Source organism: Oncorhynchus gorbuscha, unplaced genomic scaffold (genome assembly GCF_021184085.1).
Source record: "Oncorhynchus gorbuscha isolate QuinsamMale2020 ecotype Even-year unplaced genomic scaffold, OgorEven_v1.0 Un_scaffold_8:::fragment_2:::debris, whole genome shotgun sequence".
Lineage (NCBI taxonomy): Eukaryota > Metazoa > Chordata > Actinopteri > Salmoniformes > Salmonidae > Oncorhynchus > Oncorhynchus gorbuscha.
The window spans coordinates 85,789-101,662 of NW_025745587.1; the positions used below are offsets into that span (position 1 = coordinate 85,789).

The window sequence follows — 15,874 nt, forward strand, 5'->3', positions numbered from 1 at the left end:
GTCAAAGGGTCTGAATACTTTCTGAATACACTGTATGTAACCACAGCTCTGCATAGCCTGTAAGATATTTATTTTATACCAATAAGGTGAATTTATTGACTTATAGAAGGCCTAGCAAACATATTAAGGTCTATATGACCACGGGTTCATTCAGGTTCGGGCACCCCCTTTAAAAAATGATCGGGCCCGTACGGGTCCTCAGTTTTGGACCCGAGAAGACCTCTAGTCCAGACGTGATGTACCAAGTGATGGTGGAAGAAGGCGGATTTGGTGATACATTTTATGTGGGGCTCAAAGGAGAGAGTGGGACCAGACCACAGATGATGGGCAGATGGAACAGGCATTGATGGACATTACGAGGTCTCCCACTTTCTTGAGGAGAGCCTTGGGAGCCAGCAGCATGACCTGTTTTATTACTGTTGAGTTTGAGTAGATTGGATGTCATCCAGTTTTCATATCCTTTCATATTTGATCAGAGACGGGGTAGAGAGATGAGGCGGGTTTGGTGTGGAGTTATCCGCATAGCAGTGGATGTTGAGACCATAGTGGCAGATGATCGGGCTCAGGGGAAGCATGGAAATAATGAAAAGCAGAGGTTCGAGGATGGAGCCTTGAGGCACTCCTTAGAGCAGCCTTTTCAAAATAGCTACAGTATTTTTCTTACAACAGTACTTTCTAGCTGCAGAGGGGGAGCTGAGCCTGCCCTTACAAAAGAATATTGCCGTTTTGAAACTGCAGTGAAAGTGCAGTGACTGCAGTCGACTGGTATTTTGGAAGCAGTAATTGCAGAATAACAGCAGTGTACTGCTATTGAACTGCAGTTATACTGCACTTACACTGCAAAATGAACATAGTGTTATTTGCAATATATAGTACTGCAGTTGTACTGCACTCTAACTGCAGTTATACGTCAGTGTACTGCAGTTATAATGCATTCTGATGGTAATTTTTTTGTTGTAATGGTGTCAATGATAAAATACAGGCCCCACTGAATACACTCTACTTAGCCCAGAGTGGAAATCAGGAATAGTTTCACCTATTGCACTCATATAGGACCCTGATGCTAATTTTAACTTCACACAGACACCTACACACAGTCAGCCAGAAGCAGGGTTGAGCTGCCTACTGACTGACTATTGCCAAATAATTGTTAAATATAGGTTGTGGTAGAGGCATGAAGGCATTCTCTGTGGTTCTCATTCTCTGTGGCCCTCTGATTTGATATTTATTCAACTGGTCCAATCATTCAGAGCTTCACATGCTACTCGGAACTAGGGCATTCTGATATTTCTGACTTGCTAACTGGTTGAACGTGGTATGTGTATAACTATAACCATTTTCCTAGTTCCGACTAGAACATAAATGCAGCAAAAGTCAAGACTGCCATGACACTGTTGACCTGCAGGGATGGAAGACTGCCCTGCTCCACAGGCCTAGATTAATACCATGGCAAAGAATAGACTGACTGCCAAGGCATTAGTAATCTTCTTACTCTCACCTCTCTCTCTCTCTCTCTTTATCACTCTCTCTCTCTTTGCCTCTCCCCACTCTCAATTAAATTCAAATGACTTTATTGGCCTGGGAAACTTTCCCCCTCACTCCCTGTCTTTATCTGGCACACAGCACTCCATAATGTATCAACTGTTTAGTCTTCCATGTGGTTGGTGGCACTGTCACTTCTAAAACCAAATTTAAAGAGCATTCTAGCGTTGTACTTCTACAATAGCGCTGAAGGCCAAGGAACGTCCTGTTTCGTGATTGGACCCCGCATTTTGATTGATCGCACTGTCATTCCATATATCGTCCCCGATAGGACAGAACACAGAAGGTCTCTCCCACTTTTCTCCGTGACGTCAGGGAAGGACAAATTAATTTATTGCGAGGACGTTCGGCTTCTGTGAGCCGCCGGTTGCAGTAGGAGTGGAGGCGCCATTTTAAGACACTGAGAGAGTGAGTGGAGTACTATGAAATGTCTTAACAAAATTCGAATTTGAAATGTTACAGTAGAAGGGAATATTAAGGCTTGTCTTTACTATAATGCTGTGTTTAGGACGTTTAGAATGTTTTATGTTACTAGCTTGTCTTGTGCAACTGTTCCACCTTGGGAAAGCTAGCTAATCAGTTGCTCACTAGCTAGTAGTAGTGAGCTTGCTAAATAAGTTAGCTAGTTAACGTAATTTAGCTAACTAGCCAGAAGCCGAAATAGCTCGTTAGCTAACACAAACAATAACATAATGGAATACGGTTTGCATTTCCATTCCATGTTATCTGGATGTCAAACTATAGCTACATATTCACGTGACATTCCAACCCCCTTCCTATCCTGCTCTCAGTGTCAGCTGAGCTGTGTTACTGCTGATCGTGTTTCTATAGCAAGGTACTGTAGTGAGCTAGCTTGTTAACATTCGCTTTCATTCTACAGCCCGGTTTTGGCCATCATGTATCCGACCACACTGACACAGTTGTCCCGGGCTAATCCCTTCAACGCCCCGCTCTTCTCCCTCCAAGAAACCGAGGAGCCCAAACAGAGCCGCAACCTCGCTGCCGCAGCAATCGCTGGTAAAACCAATGTTCTGCATGCTAACTAGCCAACATGTACAGTTAGCATGTAGCTAGCTAGCGAGCAAGTACGCAGCCAACTGAATCGATGATGATGAGACGAGATACCAATTTTATTAATGTGATATTTAATAGATATCAACATGTGTTATTTATTAGATACGACTTGTGTGCTGGTCAAACTTTTAACGCTATCTAGCCACTGTCATTAAATGTGGAATGTCAAAGGCAGGCTAGGCCTTGTCTATGGAGGACATGGAAGGGCAAATGTAAACTTTGAAATATGCCGCAGGTATCTGAACTGAATTCATGTCTTCCCTCAATCGCTGTTTAAAACTAAGGTGAGGCCCCTAACTCAAAAGGGCAAAGTAGTAGTTAGGCGAATGTCTGTGTATTGCTTTCTAGCACACCAGCCGGCTAATGATATGCGTCTGACCCCTAGACGGGGGCATTTAATTGGTTCTCAATTCGGATAAGTTTGACAAGTTTAGTCTAGATTTAGGATCACTTGAAATGCTATCCTTTTTGTAACGTAAAGCATGGCCGCTTGAAACATTTCTATGGAATGTTTTTTACGGTTTAGCCAGCCTAGTTCTAAAGGTGACATATTTGGGTCAGGCTTTTGGTTAGTTTTAGAGCTTGCTGGCCAGTGTCCTCTTTTTATAGCCTTAACACTGTGCTGGTTGGTCAATTAGTTATACAGCTAGTCTGCTCTACTAGTACATTGCCTGTTGCACAAGGGTCTGCCCTCACAGGCAGTAAATGTTCCACGTGTGCATGGCTTTTTGCACCTTTGACATTGGCCTATGCAGATTACATAGGACAGGACACACACAATTAAGCTCCACTTGTATTTGCCCTTTAGCCTAGTGAAGATGCAGTTTGCTTTTACTTATTACCACTTCTAATGAACAACATCAAGTCCCCATTTTGAAAGTATTGCCTGACTCTTTCTTCAGAGGGAGACAGCTGTGAGTTCGGCTCACGGAAGTATTTACTCCTCTGTGGGTTTGGTGGCATCATCAGCTGTGGCACCACACATGCTGCCCTAGTGCCCCTCGATCTGGTCAAATGCAGAATGCAGGTCTGTCTAACCCTGTGGCCTGGTGCCACTTAAAACCCAACACGCTAACATGTTTTTGTTGTCTGAAATGCATTAATTTGCATGGGAGAATGGATGTATCAAGCAGCCCGGTTTTGTGCAGCTGTGGTGGAATCATTGTCATTGTTCAACCTCATGTTTTATCCCACCTGATCACCTGATTTTTAAAAATTGTTTTCGAATGACCCACATCGCATGGTAAGTGTGTGATTCACAATCACCAGTGTTCCTGAACCTCACTGCCTGCTACCATTCCCCTTCTCAATCCAAAGCTGAAGGACTTGTAGGTCACTGAAAGGTCAGGAGTGACAATGGGAAAATGTTTTCAGAGATTTCACCCTGCTATTTATAACATGATCAAAGTACAGCTGTGCATTGCTAGAATTTAACCTATGGCTTTATTAAGTTAGTCCAAAGGCCCAAGTAATTTACACCTCAACGGAATTATTCCTATCTTTAAATTGACTAAAGTATAAATGATGCATGTATTTATGCAAGCTATATGTATTTTAGCTAATTATACAGCTCATGCTTCAACAATATTTGATTTTTTTGTAAAACCTTTCAGACATTCTCAAGTTAGAAATCAAAAAAACATTTTTTAATTTTTTTTTAGAGATTTTTAACCCTGTTTTATGATTACTTCATCAAATGAGTGAAATAAATCCTGGGTATATAATAATCAATTTAAAATCACAAGCAGAGGTCAGTTTCAATTCAGGAAGTACACTAAACTGATTCAAATTTTAAAATTAAAATAAATGCATCAGAGAAGCATTGGGGTAAACTGAAATGTCAGTTAACTTCCTGAATTGAAAAGGAATTTACCTGAACCCTGATTCCAAGTGTTTGAAATTAACTGGCTCATTCCCTGGTGTGTTATAATGTAACGGTGGCATGTTTGTTGGTGATTATTGTCCTGTGTTGCATGTGTCGTGACTGCATGTTGGGCATGTATTGTTGTTTTTCTGCTGCAGACTCTGCAGATGTGAGCTGTGAGTTTGGCTCGACAAAGTATTATGCCCTGTGTGGCTTTGGGGGTATCCTGAGCTGCGGCCTCACACACACAGCTGTTGTACCCCTCGACCTTGTCAAGTGCCGCATCCAGGTTTGTGGTACCCCCTGTAGCTGTCTGCTGTGTGAAGGCCTCCATAGCTCCTGAAAGGAAAGGTGCCCAATCCCAAATGTACCCTTAATTCCTATGCACTTGAATAGATGAAGAAAAAATTGGGTGGGAAAACTAGATTTGTGATTGGGTGGAAGATTCCTGTAGATTAGCAGACATTGGATAAATCACTACCTATAACTAGTCATGTTAATCTGGATAACCCCCTAGTTCACAACCTGTAACCTAGCTAGTTTAAAAAAAAAAACACATGGCCTTGAAACCTTAGATAAAAATGACCTAGATTTCAGCCCATAGGTCTCTTATCTAGTCTACCCACATTGTTCCTTTGACTCTCTGTTAATCAATTGTTTTTTCTTCCTTAGGTGGACCCTGACAAGTACAAGAGCATTGGCAAAGGCTTCTCCCTCACACTGAAGGAGGATGGAGCCCGAGGGCTGGCTAAGGGCTGGGCCCCTACATTCATCGGCTACTCCATGCAGGGTCTCTGCAAGTTTGGCTTCTATGAGATGTTCAAGATTTTCTACAGCGACATGCTTGGAGAGGTCAGTCAGGGGTAGTAACCAATGTGGGTAGAAACTAACACGGTTGGATTCCCTGGTTTACAGTGTTTTAAAGGGACTCGTTCACCAACCAACAATCATAAATGACATGCTAGTTAGCAGGCGCTTTTATCCAAGTACAGTACAATGAGTGCTTACATTGACTAATCCCTGCGTGACTTTGGTGTTGCTAGCCCACACAGGACCACAACTGACTTCGCCCCCTCTCATCTAACAGGAGAACACCTACCTGTGGAGGACATCCCTGTACCTGGCTGCGTCTGCCAGTGCAGAGTTCTTCGCTGATATTGCCCTGGCCCCCATGGAGGCGTGTAAAGTGCGTATCCAGACCTGCCCCGGCTACGCCAACAACCTCAGACAGTGTGCTCCCAAGATGTTCGCAGAGGAGGGAGTATGGGCGTGAGTAGATTGTGTTTGTGGTGGTCTATTAGTTTTTGTTTTGGATACTGTATAACCTGGGAAAGTATTCAACCCTGCTCATGGACAGTTACGACGTGTGTATGCTTGGTGAAACAAATCTGATACAACTTGTAGCCTTGATTACATTAATTGGGTGTTTCTTGGCTGGTATGGAACATAAGCCTACAGAAGTTATTCTTGCTCTGCGTAGCTGATTTGAGGTTACCAAACAAACACGCTCCTTAGATCCACCTCTGGAGGGCAGTCCTGTGCTGGTGCTGTTGTCTCTAAGTGCTGCAGCTCCAGCTTGGAAGCCCTCAATGGCTTTTTGGCTGTACAGTTGGAGGTGCTTGAGTCATTGGTGTGTGAGAGCAGTCTACCTGCCTCCCAGCACCTCCGCTGCACTGGCAACCCTCAGTTTCCCTGGTGGGCCCCTACCAGTGCAGCTATGCTGGGGGATGGACAATCCCATAGACCCTAATGTTATTTTCCAGGTTTGCGCTGGGATAGTCTAACAGTTTGTTCATCTTCTTTTACACTCTTGTCTGGTGAAAGTCAGTGCCTTGTTAGTGACAACCATATGCTTTCACCTATGGTTTCTGATCAGAGGGAACGAGAACTCTGATCTGCCTGCTTGGAACTGACATTCTTCCTTCTGTCTTTCTCTCCCGACCCCCTTCCTTTCTCTCAGGTTCTACAAGGGTGTGGTTCCCCTGTGGATGAGGCAGATCCCCTACACCATGATGAAGTTTGCCTGCTTTGAGAGGACCGTGGAGCTGCTCTACAAACATGTGGTGCCCAAACCCCGCGCTGAGTGCACAAAGGGCGAACAGCTGATCGTCACCTTCACTGCCGGCTACATCGGTGAGTAGTACCACAGGAAATAGGATGAAGGTGGCCCTAGGTCTAGTAGCTCACCTAGAGTCTGGTTTGTGTTGTCCTTGTAATAACTAAGGTTAGGATTGTGGGAAGCGTAATATGATCCTAGATCTGTGCCCAATTGCTGGAACTACCCAGAGAAACCGGGATGGTATTCATTAGTGCACACCATAGCAAAATGTTTTGCAAAGGAAAATGAAAATAAGCATTTCTTATTGTGCATGTACAGGTAGTTGTCCCTCCCTGTTTCAATCAGTTTTCTTCCATTTGGTGACTAGCAAAGATGACCCAGGCTTCTGTTTGATGGTATTGTGGGCCTATTTTGGATTGTGTGCTGAGCATTTGTCTGTCCCCTGAGCATTTGTCTGTCCCCTGCAGCTGGTGTGTTCTGTGCCATCGTGTCCCACCCAGCGGACTCAGTGGTGTCTGTACTGAACAAGGAGAGTGGCAGCACTGCTGCCCAAGTGCTCAAGAAGCTCGGACCTAAAGGTGAGTGGACAACCGTAGGGCTTGTCTTACTTAGGAAATGCATCCTTCCTAAAAGTTATCACAGATGTGATTTGTGAAACTGATTTGGTACCTCAGGTTACTTTATCCAATCAAATCCTCTCTGATTACTGGGAGAGGGGGGGTAGATGGGTGATTTATTTAATGTCCCAATTCCAACAACACGCTCCTTAGATCCACCTCTGGAGGGCGCTCCTGTGGTGTTGCTGTATAGTCAACTGAATTATGTTTTATTTTTTTCTCTCTTGCATATATAACTGTCCAACATTGGGTGTTTGGCCCGCTCAAAGAAACAACAAAGCAGATGTAATTTATTTATACACTTCCAAAAAACACCTCCCCTAAACATCCCTTCTCCCATTATCTCCCCCTCTAAGGTGTGTGGAAGGGCCTGGTTGCCCGTATCATCATGATCGGTACCCTGACGGCCCTGCAGTGGTTCATCTACGACTCCGTGAAGGTCTACTTCCGCCTGCCCCGTCCCCCTCCCCCCGAGATGCCAGAGTCCCTCAAGAAGAAGCTGGGGCTCACTGAGTAAAAAATAAAAAGAGCCCACCTACACTCTAATCCCTTCACAACATCTCCGGGACCCCCCTCTCAACTCACACCTCACTACCCTGGCTGCAGCACACAGCTCTGTTTTCTATATTTATGTTCCTAAAGCAGCTGCTCCTCTCCAGGCCCAGGGCTGTTCCTTCCATGTATATTTAAGAGAAAGCGAGACCGGAAGGGAGGAATCCATGTTTGTTCCCCCTCTGCACTGAGGTTTAGGAGAATATGTACTGTAGAAACATGGTCTGGTTTTATTGAATCATGTCCATTAGTTATGTGGAAATGATATAATTATTTAAATAAATTGATTCCTCTGAAACATGTCCGGTTTTAATTCTTGAAGTTTTCCACTGTAATTAAAATAATTTGGGTATTGGGGTACTTAAGCAATAAGGCACGAGGGGGTGTGGTATAAGGCCAATATACCACATAAGGATAACCCTTAGCCGTGGTCCCAAGGTGCCTTATTGTTATTATAAATGGGTTACCAGCGCAATTGGAGCAGAACATGTTTACATACCTGTTGTATACGGTCTGATATAAACTGGGTGGTTTGAGCCCTGAATGCTGATTGACTGACAGCTATGGTGTATCAGACTACACCACGGGTATGACAAATTTGTTTTTACATGTGTAATTACGCTGGTAACCAGTTTATAATAGCAATAAGGCACCTCTGTGATTTATGGTATATGGCTGATATACCGCGGCTAGAGGCTGTATCCAGGCACTCCAAAATGTGTCGTGCATAAGAACAGTCCTTAGCTGTGGTATATTGGCCTTATACCACACCCCCTCGTGCCTTATTGCTTAAATATACTATGGATGTCAGCCAATTAGCATTCAGGGCTTGACCCACCCAGTTTATAATATACAGCGCTTATTTTACATGTTTCTAAAATTCCCTAAGGGAAAAATGAATGGTAGAAAAAATGACAAATCATTTCCTTGTTTGACAGCTAGGTTTTGTGGGTATTATGTGGGGCTCTATCCTCAGAAATAGAAACAGGTGCAGGATTTGTTTCCGATCTCTACATGAACACTAGAGGGAGCTATATACTATGTACAGCGTTTGTCAGAATGGCACTCTATTCCTTTGTTAAACAATTATTCTCCCTAGTGATGCTCTAATCTGATGACTCTTGATAGAGGATCACCCCATTTATAAAAAATGCATCCTATCAGAAAAACAAAGTTGCCCGCGTCATTCTGTCTTGTAAAATGGGTGCAGGGCTAGGAGGTGAGCAGAACTGCCTAAGCCTCTGGGGAATCTAATGTATCTCGCATGCGGCACAATGAACCCGAGGCATCACATCGACGGCCTCCCAGTGTTAATTGGACGGAATTGTGACTCAGTAACCATGTCATTATAATCCATTTGGTTGCTCTTAATAATGGGGTTTTCACATTTCCGTTCTCTGAAAGCAGCAGACACAATAGAAGCAATGTTACCAGGAAATGAAATGTGGGTTGTGTTTGCGTACCTGGAGCTCAGGTCTGCTGAGGTTGGGGGGGTGGTCATGGGATATGGATTCCCATTTCTCTGTAACCCCTTAGTGACCTCTGTATAACCTGGTAACCATTGTGTGCTTTCAAATAGTAATGACTCAGATGTACTCCGCTGCTACTGCAGTTTGAAAAAAAACGGGGGGGGGTGTTGCTGAGCATGGAATATTCTCCCAAAATGTGTGAAATTCAGAAATGTCTGCACAAATATTGATATCATGGTATGAATTATTCATTCAGTCAGTAATTTTGACATTTCTTAACTATATTACTTTTGGTGTTATGTAGCCCAATGTATCATGTCTACACTTGTTTCATCCATTAGTCCTGGGAAGTACATAGCAAGTCTAAATACCACCTCAAGCAACATAACATTCCAGAGATTCTCAGTACTGCTATAGATAACTAGCTATCCGTTCAAGTTGGATTAGTTGTATGTACAGGATACATAATAATAAAATCCAAGGACGTAACGTAATGGCTCGGTAAAATAGAATAAACAAACATTTCCATAAATGAACATCATCTTGTTGTGTAAACTCTAAAAGAATAGCTGCTGATGGGGGCAAGCTCGGTCTGCTATTTTTACCCTGGTCTCTAATATATATCACTGTGGACTACTGAGGTGGCGGCAGCTGCAGCCCATCAGTGGCAGTTCTCCCAATCCCCAGAGAGACAGGCCTGCCAATGTTTTTCCACTTCTAACTTCCATGTTTTTTTTAAATAATGCAACTGAAGATAAAACTGAAGATCAAATGCGGAACTGAAGACTACTACTATAAGGTAGCACTTTGGAAAAAGATTTGGAACACAAGATATTGGAAATAGTCTAAGCCTGCCCTGGTGATATTGTAACTATTTTCTATCGGGCACTTATCGCTGTCTCTTCATGATTTGACGGCACCACAGCTGACCACAGCACAGGAAACAGTTCATATTAACATCCTTTCTCCTCTGTGTTGTGCGCATGTGTGAATGTGTGTGCGGTCATGCAGAAGTGTGTGTCCTCACTCCATTGTGTTTCTGTCCTTGTGCTGGTTTTGTGGAGGTCACTCTGAAACAGGAGCCTGTGTCACAAAAGCTGGGTTGAGTTTAAGGGGTGGGCTGAGCATGAGTCTTGTGTAGCCGAAATGACACCGTGTTCCCCATGTAGGGAAGCCATGGCCTCATCGGCCTTTGTCATGTGTAGTATGAAGGTTAATAGCAAACAATGAGTTACTGTTTGTGAAACTTGAGGTAAAACTTGAGGTGTATCATGTGACTATTGTTTTTCTTATTGACTATTATTCACAAGTGATGATATATATATTGTTGTGTGATACACATTCAAGGACTGTGTCCAAGAAAGAGATCAGTTGTCCAAAGTGTGAATGCAAAAATAATTGTCCTTTATTACATTGAAAACATCGATATGAACCATTCACAGTTAGAGAATAAATAAAATCGCATCTGTTTATCAATTGTGTTTTGAAGGGTCAGTTTTGACTCGTTTCCTTTATTAGAAGGAACAATGGCTATCATTGGACGAATTGGATTATGCTGAGCCCCGGGGCACCGGTTTATGGCCCGTTACGTGAATGGGCAAAAACTGTGAAGGAGGAGTCCCCTTCTCAAATTGAACAGTATTCTGCACTGCTCGGTCATGTTGTCAGCATGGTGCATTGTCCAAAAACATACAACATCACTATCCCAGAAAATATATGTTTGAATTTTCAAATTAGTTTTCATTGGGAAGGCAGATAGTGTTTTTATTCAAATCAATCACTTTCGCATGTGATAACACAGAATCCTGCTCATTACTCCAAAGGGATACTTTGAGATTTTGGCAAAGAGGGCCTTTACCTACTTCTCCAGATTTAGATGAACTTGTGGATACAATTGTATTGTCTTTGCATGCAGTTTGAAGGAAGTTGCTAACTAGCTATTGTACAATGACTGGAGGTCTATGGGTATCTTTAAAATATATATATATTTGACCTTTATTTAACTAGGCAAGTCAGTTAAGAACAAATTCTTATTTTCAATGACGGCCTAGGAACAGTGGGTTAACTGCCTTGTTCTGCTAGACTAATGCTAGTTAGTATTGGATCACAAAACAACCTCCAACATTTATTTATTTATTTTACCTTTATTTAACTAGGCAAGTCAGTTAAGAACAAATTCTTATTTTCAATGACGGCCTAGGAACAGTGGGTTAACTGCCTGTTCAGGGGCAGAACGACAGATTTGTACCTTGTCAGCTCGGGGGTTTGAACTTGCAACCTTCCGGTTACTAGTCAAACACTCCTAGTCCAACATCCTTCATACTGGACACAGAGACACATCCACAAGTTCATCTGACTCTAGGGAAGTACACAAAGGGCATTATTGCCAAAATTCCGAAGTATCCCTTTAATTATGTGACTTTTATTTTAAGGCTCCTGGCTCCTGGCTCATGCCTGCACGATTCCAAAACGAATGCAATGAACTTTCACCCTTTGCAAAACACGCTTACCCGATCGCCCATGCCATATTAATTGAATCCCGTCATTGTTCAAAAGCATTTAGAAGGAGTGTGATTGGTCAAATGCTAGCTCCTTCTAATTATCCATGTAGCTGATTGGTCAGGGATTACAAACCGGGTAGTTAGAGCCCTGAATGCTGATTGGATGAAAGCTGTGGTATATCAGAATGTATACCATGGGTATGACAAAGTACTATTACTGTTCTAATTACGTTGGTAACCAGTTTATAATACCAAGAAGGCATCTCAGGGGTTTGTGGTAATGGCCAATGTACCACGGCTAAGGGCTTTATCCAGGCACTCTGTGTTGCGTCGTGCTTAAGAACAGCCCTTAGACGTAGTGTATTGGCAATATACCACACTCCCTCGGGCTTTATTGCTTAATTATAATGTGGTTGTGACCCAGTCAAGAGGTCAAGAGTAGTACCCTTGGAAATCAAATGATGTGTAAACATTGGCACTCAACCCAATACAGGGCATATGAATAGAGCATTGACAGTAATAAGAACTAAAAACCAGAGTTCTGTTTCTATGCACAATTTATAGCTGAGTTTGTTATAGGCCTACACCTGGTCACCACTATTGGTCATGAATCTAATTGGTTCTACTCTGATAACTTAGTGCACATAGGATGCAAAGTCTAGTTAAGTCTACACATTCACTGCAGTGCCAATCCATTACACGTATGATGGTCATCACTGATAATGTTGCTGGGTAAACAGTATAAGGAGTCAGCCCAGTGACTTTCCAACATACAAACACTAGATAGCACATAGTTGAGCATTTGCTTGGCTACATACAGTAATGCCTATGTGAGTGTGTAGTACTGTGTTTCCTAACTCCAGTCCCTGAGTACTCCCAACACAACACATGATCGTTGTGGCCCTGGTCAAACTCACCTGAATCAACTCATTGAAGGCCTGATTAGATGACAAGTTGAATCAGGTGTGCTTGTCTGGGGCTACGACAAAAATGTGTACTGTTGAGGGTAATCGAGGACTGGAGTTGGGAAACACTGGTCTAGTTGTGATTGGTGCCATAGAGAGGTTGGCCATTTCTGTCACATGTCCCATTCCCATTAAATTCATTACACATATTTTGGGGGATACATTTAAACCAAATCTCTTAATCTCAAGTGCCTCACATTACAACAAGCATCGCTACTGCTCATGACCTTCTTGTAAATGGCGTGACTGTTCGTATGTGTCATTGTGCCCAGTGGTCACACATACCCACTGTGTGTGATGATAAGGATATCTGACAGGGAGAGAGGGAGGTGTAGGGATAGGGAGAGACAGAGACAGAGCGAGACAGATAACTTGCTGCACCACACCACACACTCCCTGCTTGCATGTTCACCAGACTATGCCCTTGCTGCAGCTGACTGGAAGTCCTTAGCAGGATCAGTGTCCTCTCACCTCATTGGCTGAGTAAATAGGAGCGACTTAAACCCCACTGGGTGCCATGGCTTCATGTGTGAGATTCATAGGATTGCAGTAACATCAGGAGAGGGGGAGGGAGAATAGCCATCTAATACAGTATGTGATACATGAGTTTACCCCCTCAGTTAAATGAATCTATTGGACGACAGTGGAATAGATATAACAGAGTGAAATGGAACGCCGAAACCTTAGTAGGTTTACCATATGCCCATGTTAAAATATACGTCATCATAAAAATGCACGACATGACTTAAATAAAAAAATGTATCCACCCAAAATCCTGAGAACGATAACACATGACAAATGGGAGGACAAACAATGTAGCACTGAGCCAAAGTAAACATCCCAGCGGCAGGTTGTGGTCTGTATAAGAGTCTGTCTATTATCTTTCCACTGTCTGGATTCATTGACATCATCACCCCTCTCTCTCCAGTTGACTTGTTGCAGTAGTTACAATAGGAGACCCTCAGACCCTTGAAATAGTACATCGTCATACTATGCCCTTTACCCATAGACTGTCATTGTAAATAAGAATTTGTTCTTAACTGACTTGCCTAGTTAAATAAAGGTTAAATTAAAATTTTAAATTACACTGCGCGGGAATGACAAAGATTGACTGCCACTCTAAAAAAATGTTTTTGTCAAATTAAAAAAGTTTATAACCTGGCTACCTTAACATTTTTAAGTACAATTTGGATTTTGTGTTGAGTTAACGCAATCTAAAGTTACCTAAACCTAGTAAAGTAAGTGGAACTGACAAGTTGGATTTAATAACTTGAGTGAACTTGATACTTTTAGTCAAATAAATGTGCTTCAACTGATTTTTTTGTTGTTGTCCTAACAAAGCTACTCATGTAGTTTTGAGAAATTATGAAGTGGAGAGGAAGTATTGGATAGTCAGAAAAACATTGTTTTATCTTAAAGTTTGTAATCTAGCTGCCTTAAAATGTTAATTTATATCAACTTCCTATACAGTTGAAACTACTTAGAAAATGTAACATTTCAGAACTAACCAAATCTTTGGAATGATTTCACCTAGACTTCAGTAGGGAACATTATGCTCTCACCCATCTCATGTGTGAGATTTTCAATCAGCTCCAAAACTGGCAACGCACTCTATGCTAATTTCAAACACACCACTAACTAAATTCAAATCAAATGTTATTTTATTTGTCACATACACATGGTTAGCAGATGTTAATGCGAGTGTAGCGAAATGCTTGTGCTTCTAGTTCCGACAATGCAGTGATAACCAACAAGTAATCTAACTAACAATTCCAAAACTACTGTCTTATACACAGTGTATGGGGAAAAGGAACATGTACATAAGGATATATGAATGAGTGATGGTACAGAGCAGCATACAGTAGATGGTATCGAGTACAGTATATACATATGAGATGAGTGTGTAGACAAAGTAAACAAAGTGGCATAGTTAAAGTGGCTAGTTATACATGTATTACATAAGGATGCAGTCGATGATGTAGAGTACAGTATATACATATGCATATGAGATGAATAATGTAGGGTAAGTAACATTATATAAGGTAGCATTGTTTAAAGTGGCTAGTGATATATTTACATCATTTCCCATCAATTCCCATTATTAAAGTGGCTGGAGTTGGGTCAGTGTCAATGACAGTGTGTTGGCAGCAGCCACTCAATGTTAGTGGTGCCTGTTTAACAGTCTGATGGCCTTGAGATAGAAGCTGTTTTTCAGTCTCTCGGTCCCAGCTTTGATGCACCTGTACTGACCTCGCCTTCTGGGTGATAGCGGGGTGAACAGGCAGTGGTTCGGGTGGTTGATGTCCTTGATGATCTTTATGGCCTTCCTGTAGTAACATCGGGTGTTGTAGGTGTCCTGGAGGGCAGGTAGTTTGCCCCCGGTGATGCGTTGTGCAGACCTCACTACCCTCTGGAGAGCCTTACGGTTGAGGGCCGAGCAGTTGCCGTACCAGGCGGTGATACAGCCCGCCAGGATGCTCTCGATTGTGCATGGTATTCTCTGTAATGGTTACAGAAACGTTGTGTTACTTTTTACATGTGGTTGTTTAGCTACCTTTGTTGAATCCACTAACTGAAGTCACTTAGGATAAGAACGTCTGCTAAATGGCCAACACGTTAATGTACATGTACAGTTGTCAGGCATGCTGGGTATTATTCTAATGAGCTCGCCCAAAAAAATCAGTTGAAATCATCTGAAGGTCCCACAGTTGACGGTGCATGTTAGAGCAAAAACCAAGCCGTGAGTTCGAAGGAATTGTCCGTAGAGCTCCGAGACAGGATTTTGGCGAGGCACAGATCTGGGGAAGAGTACTAAAACATTTCTGTTGCATTGAAGGTTATCAAGTGGCAGCCATCATTCTTAAATGGAAGAAGTTTAGAACCACCAAGACTCTTCCTAGAGCTGGCCGCCCGGCCAAACTGAGCAATCGGGGGAAGCTATTCATCTTTTGGGTGAAGCTTGTGCTCAATTGACACTCCCTATTTCACACAACAAGCTTCCATTCACCCTGTCACAAGGAGATGAATGGCTGTTTTTAAGATGAAATCGTCAACCCTGTTTACAGTCAACCATGTTCATTTATTTGGCGGCTTAGTCTTTTTTTGTGTGTCAGTCCTTAAGAGATGGGAAAATGTGTTTTTTTAAATCAAGTTGAGCCATGTGCTATTTATGAAAATGAGGTGAAATCAAATGTTTTTATTGACCAAGTTACACTTCTCAAAGGGCAACAA

The 15,874-nt window shown here is 42.5% G+C and overlaps 1 protein-coding gene and 1 non-coding gene across 5 annotated transcripts; both read left to right on the plus strand.

Annotated features, from left to right (window-relative positions):
• Positions 1–1,792: 1,792 nt before the first annotated feature.
• LOC124019212 (phosphate carrier protein, mitochondrial-like) lies at positions 1,793–8,006 on the plus strand. 4 transcript variants are annotated; one of them, XM_046334607.1, is made up of 8 exons: positions 1,793–1,950; positions 2,423–2,559; positions 4,639–4,769; positions 5,153–5,332; positions 5,568–5,749; positions 6,441–6,613; positions 7,007–7,117; positions 7,513–8,006. In XM_046334607.1, the coding sequence occupies exons 2-8, from the start codon at positions 2,439–2,441 to the stop codon at positions 7,671–7,673; spliced, it is 1,059 nt and encodes a 352-aa protein (XP_046190563.1). In that variant the 5' UTR covers positions 1,793–1,950; positions 2,423–2,438; the 3' UTR covers positions 7,674–8,006. The 4 variants fall into 4 exon arrangements, with proteins under 4 accessions (XP_046190563.1, XP_046190566.1, XP_046190565.1 ...); XM_046334610.1 differs by lacking the exon at positions 4,639–4,769 and adding an exon at positions 3,519–3,643 and having other exon boundaries at positions 1,794–1,950; XM_046334609.1 differs by lacking the exon at positions 4,639–4,769 and adding an exon at positions 3,519–3,643 and having other exon boundaries at positions 1,852–1,950; positions 2,419–2,559.
• Positions 5,982–6,216, plus strand: LOC124019229. Its single transcript, XR_006835757.1, has one exon. It is a non-coding gene; the product is annotated as a small nucleolar RNA SNORA53 (small nucleolar RNA).
• Positions 8,007–15,874: the final 7,868 nt, after the last annotated feature.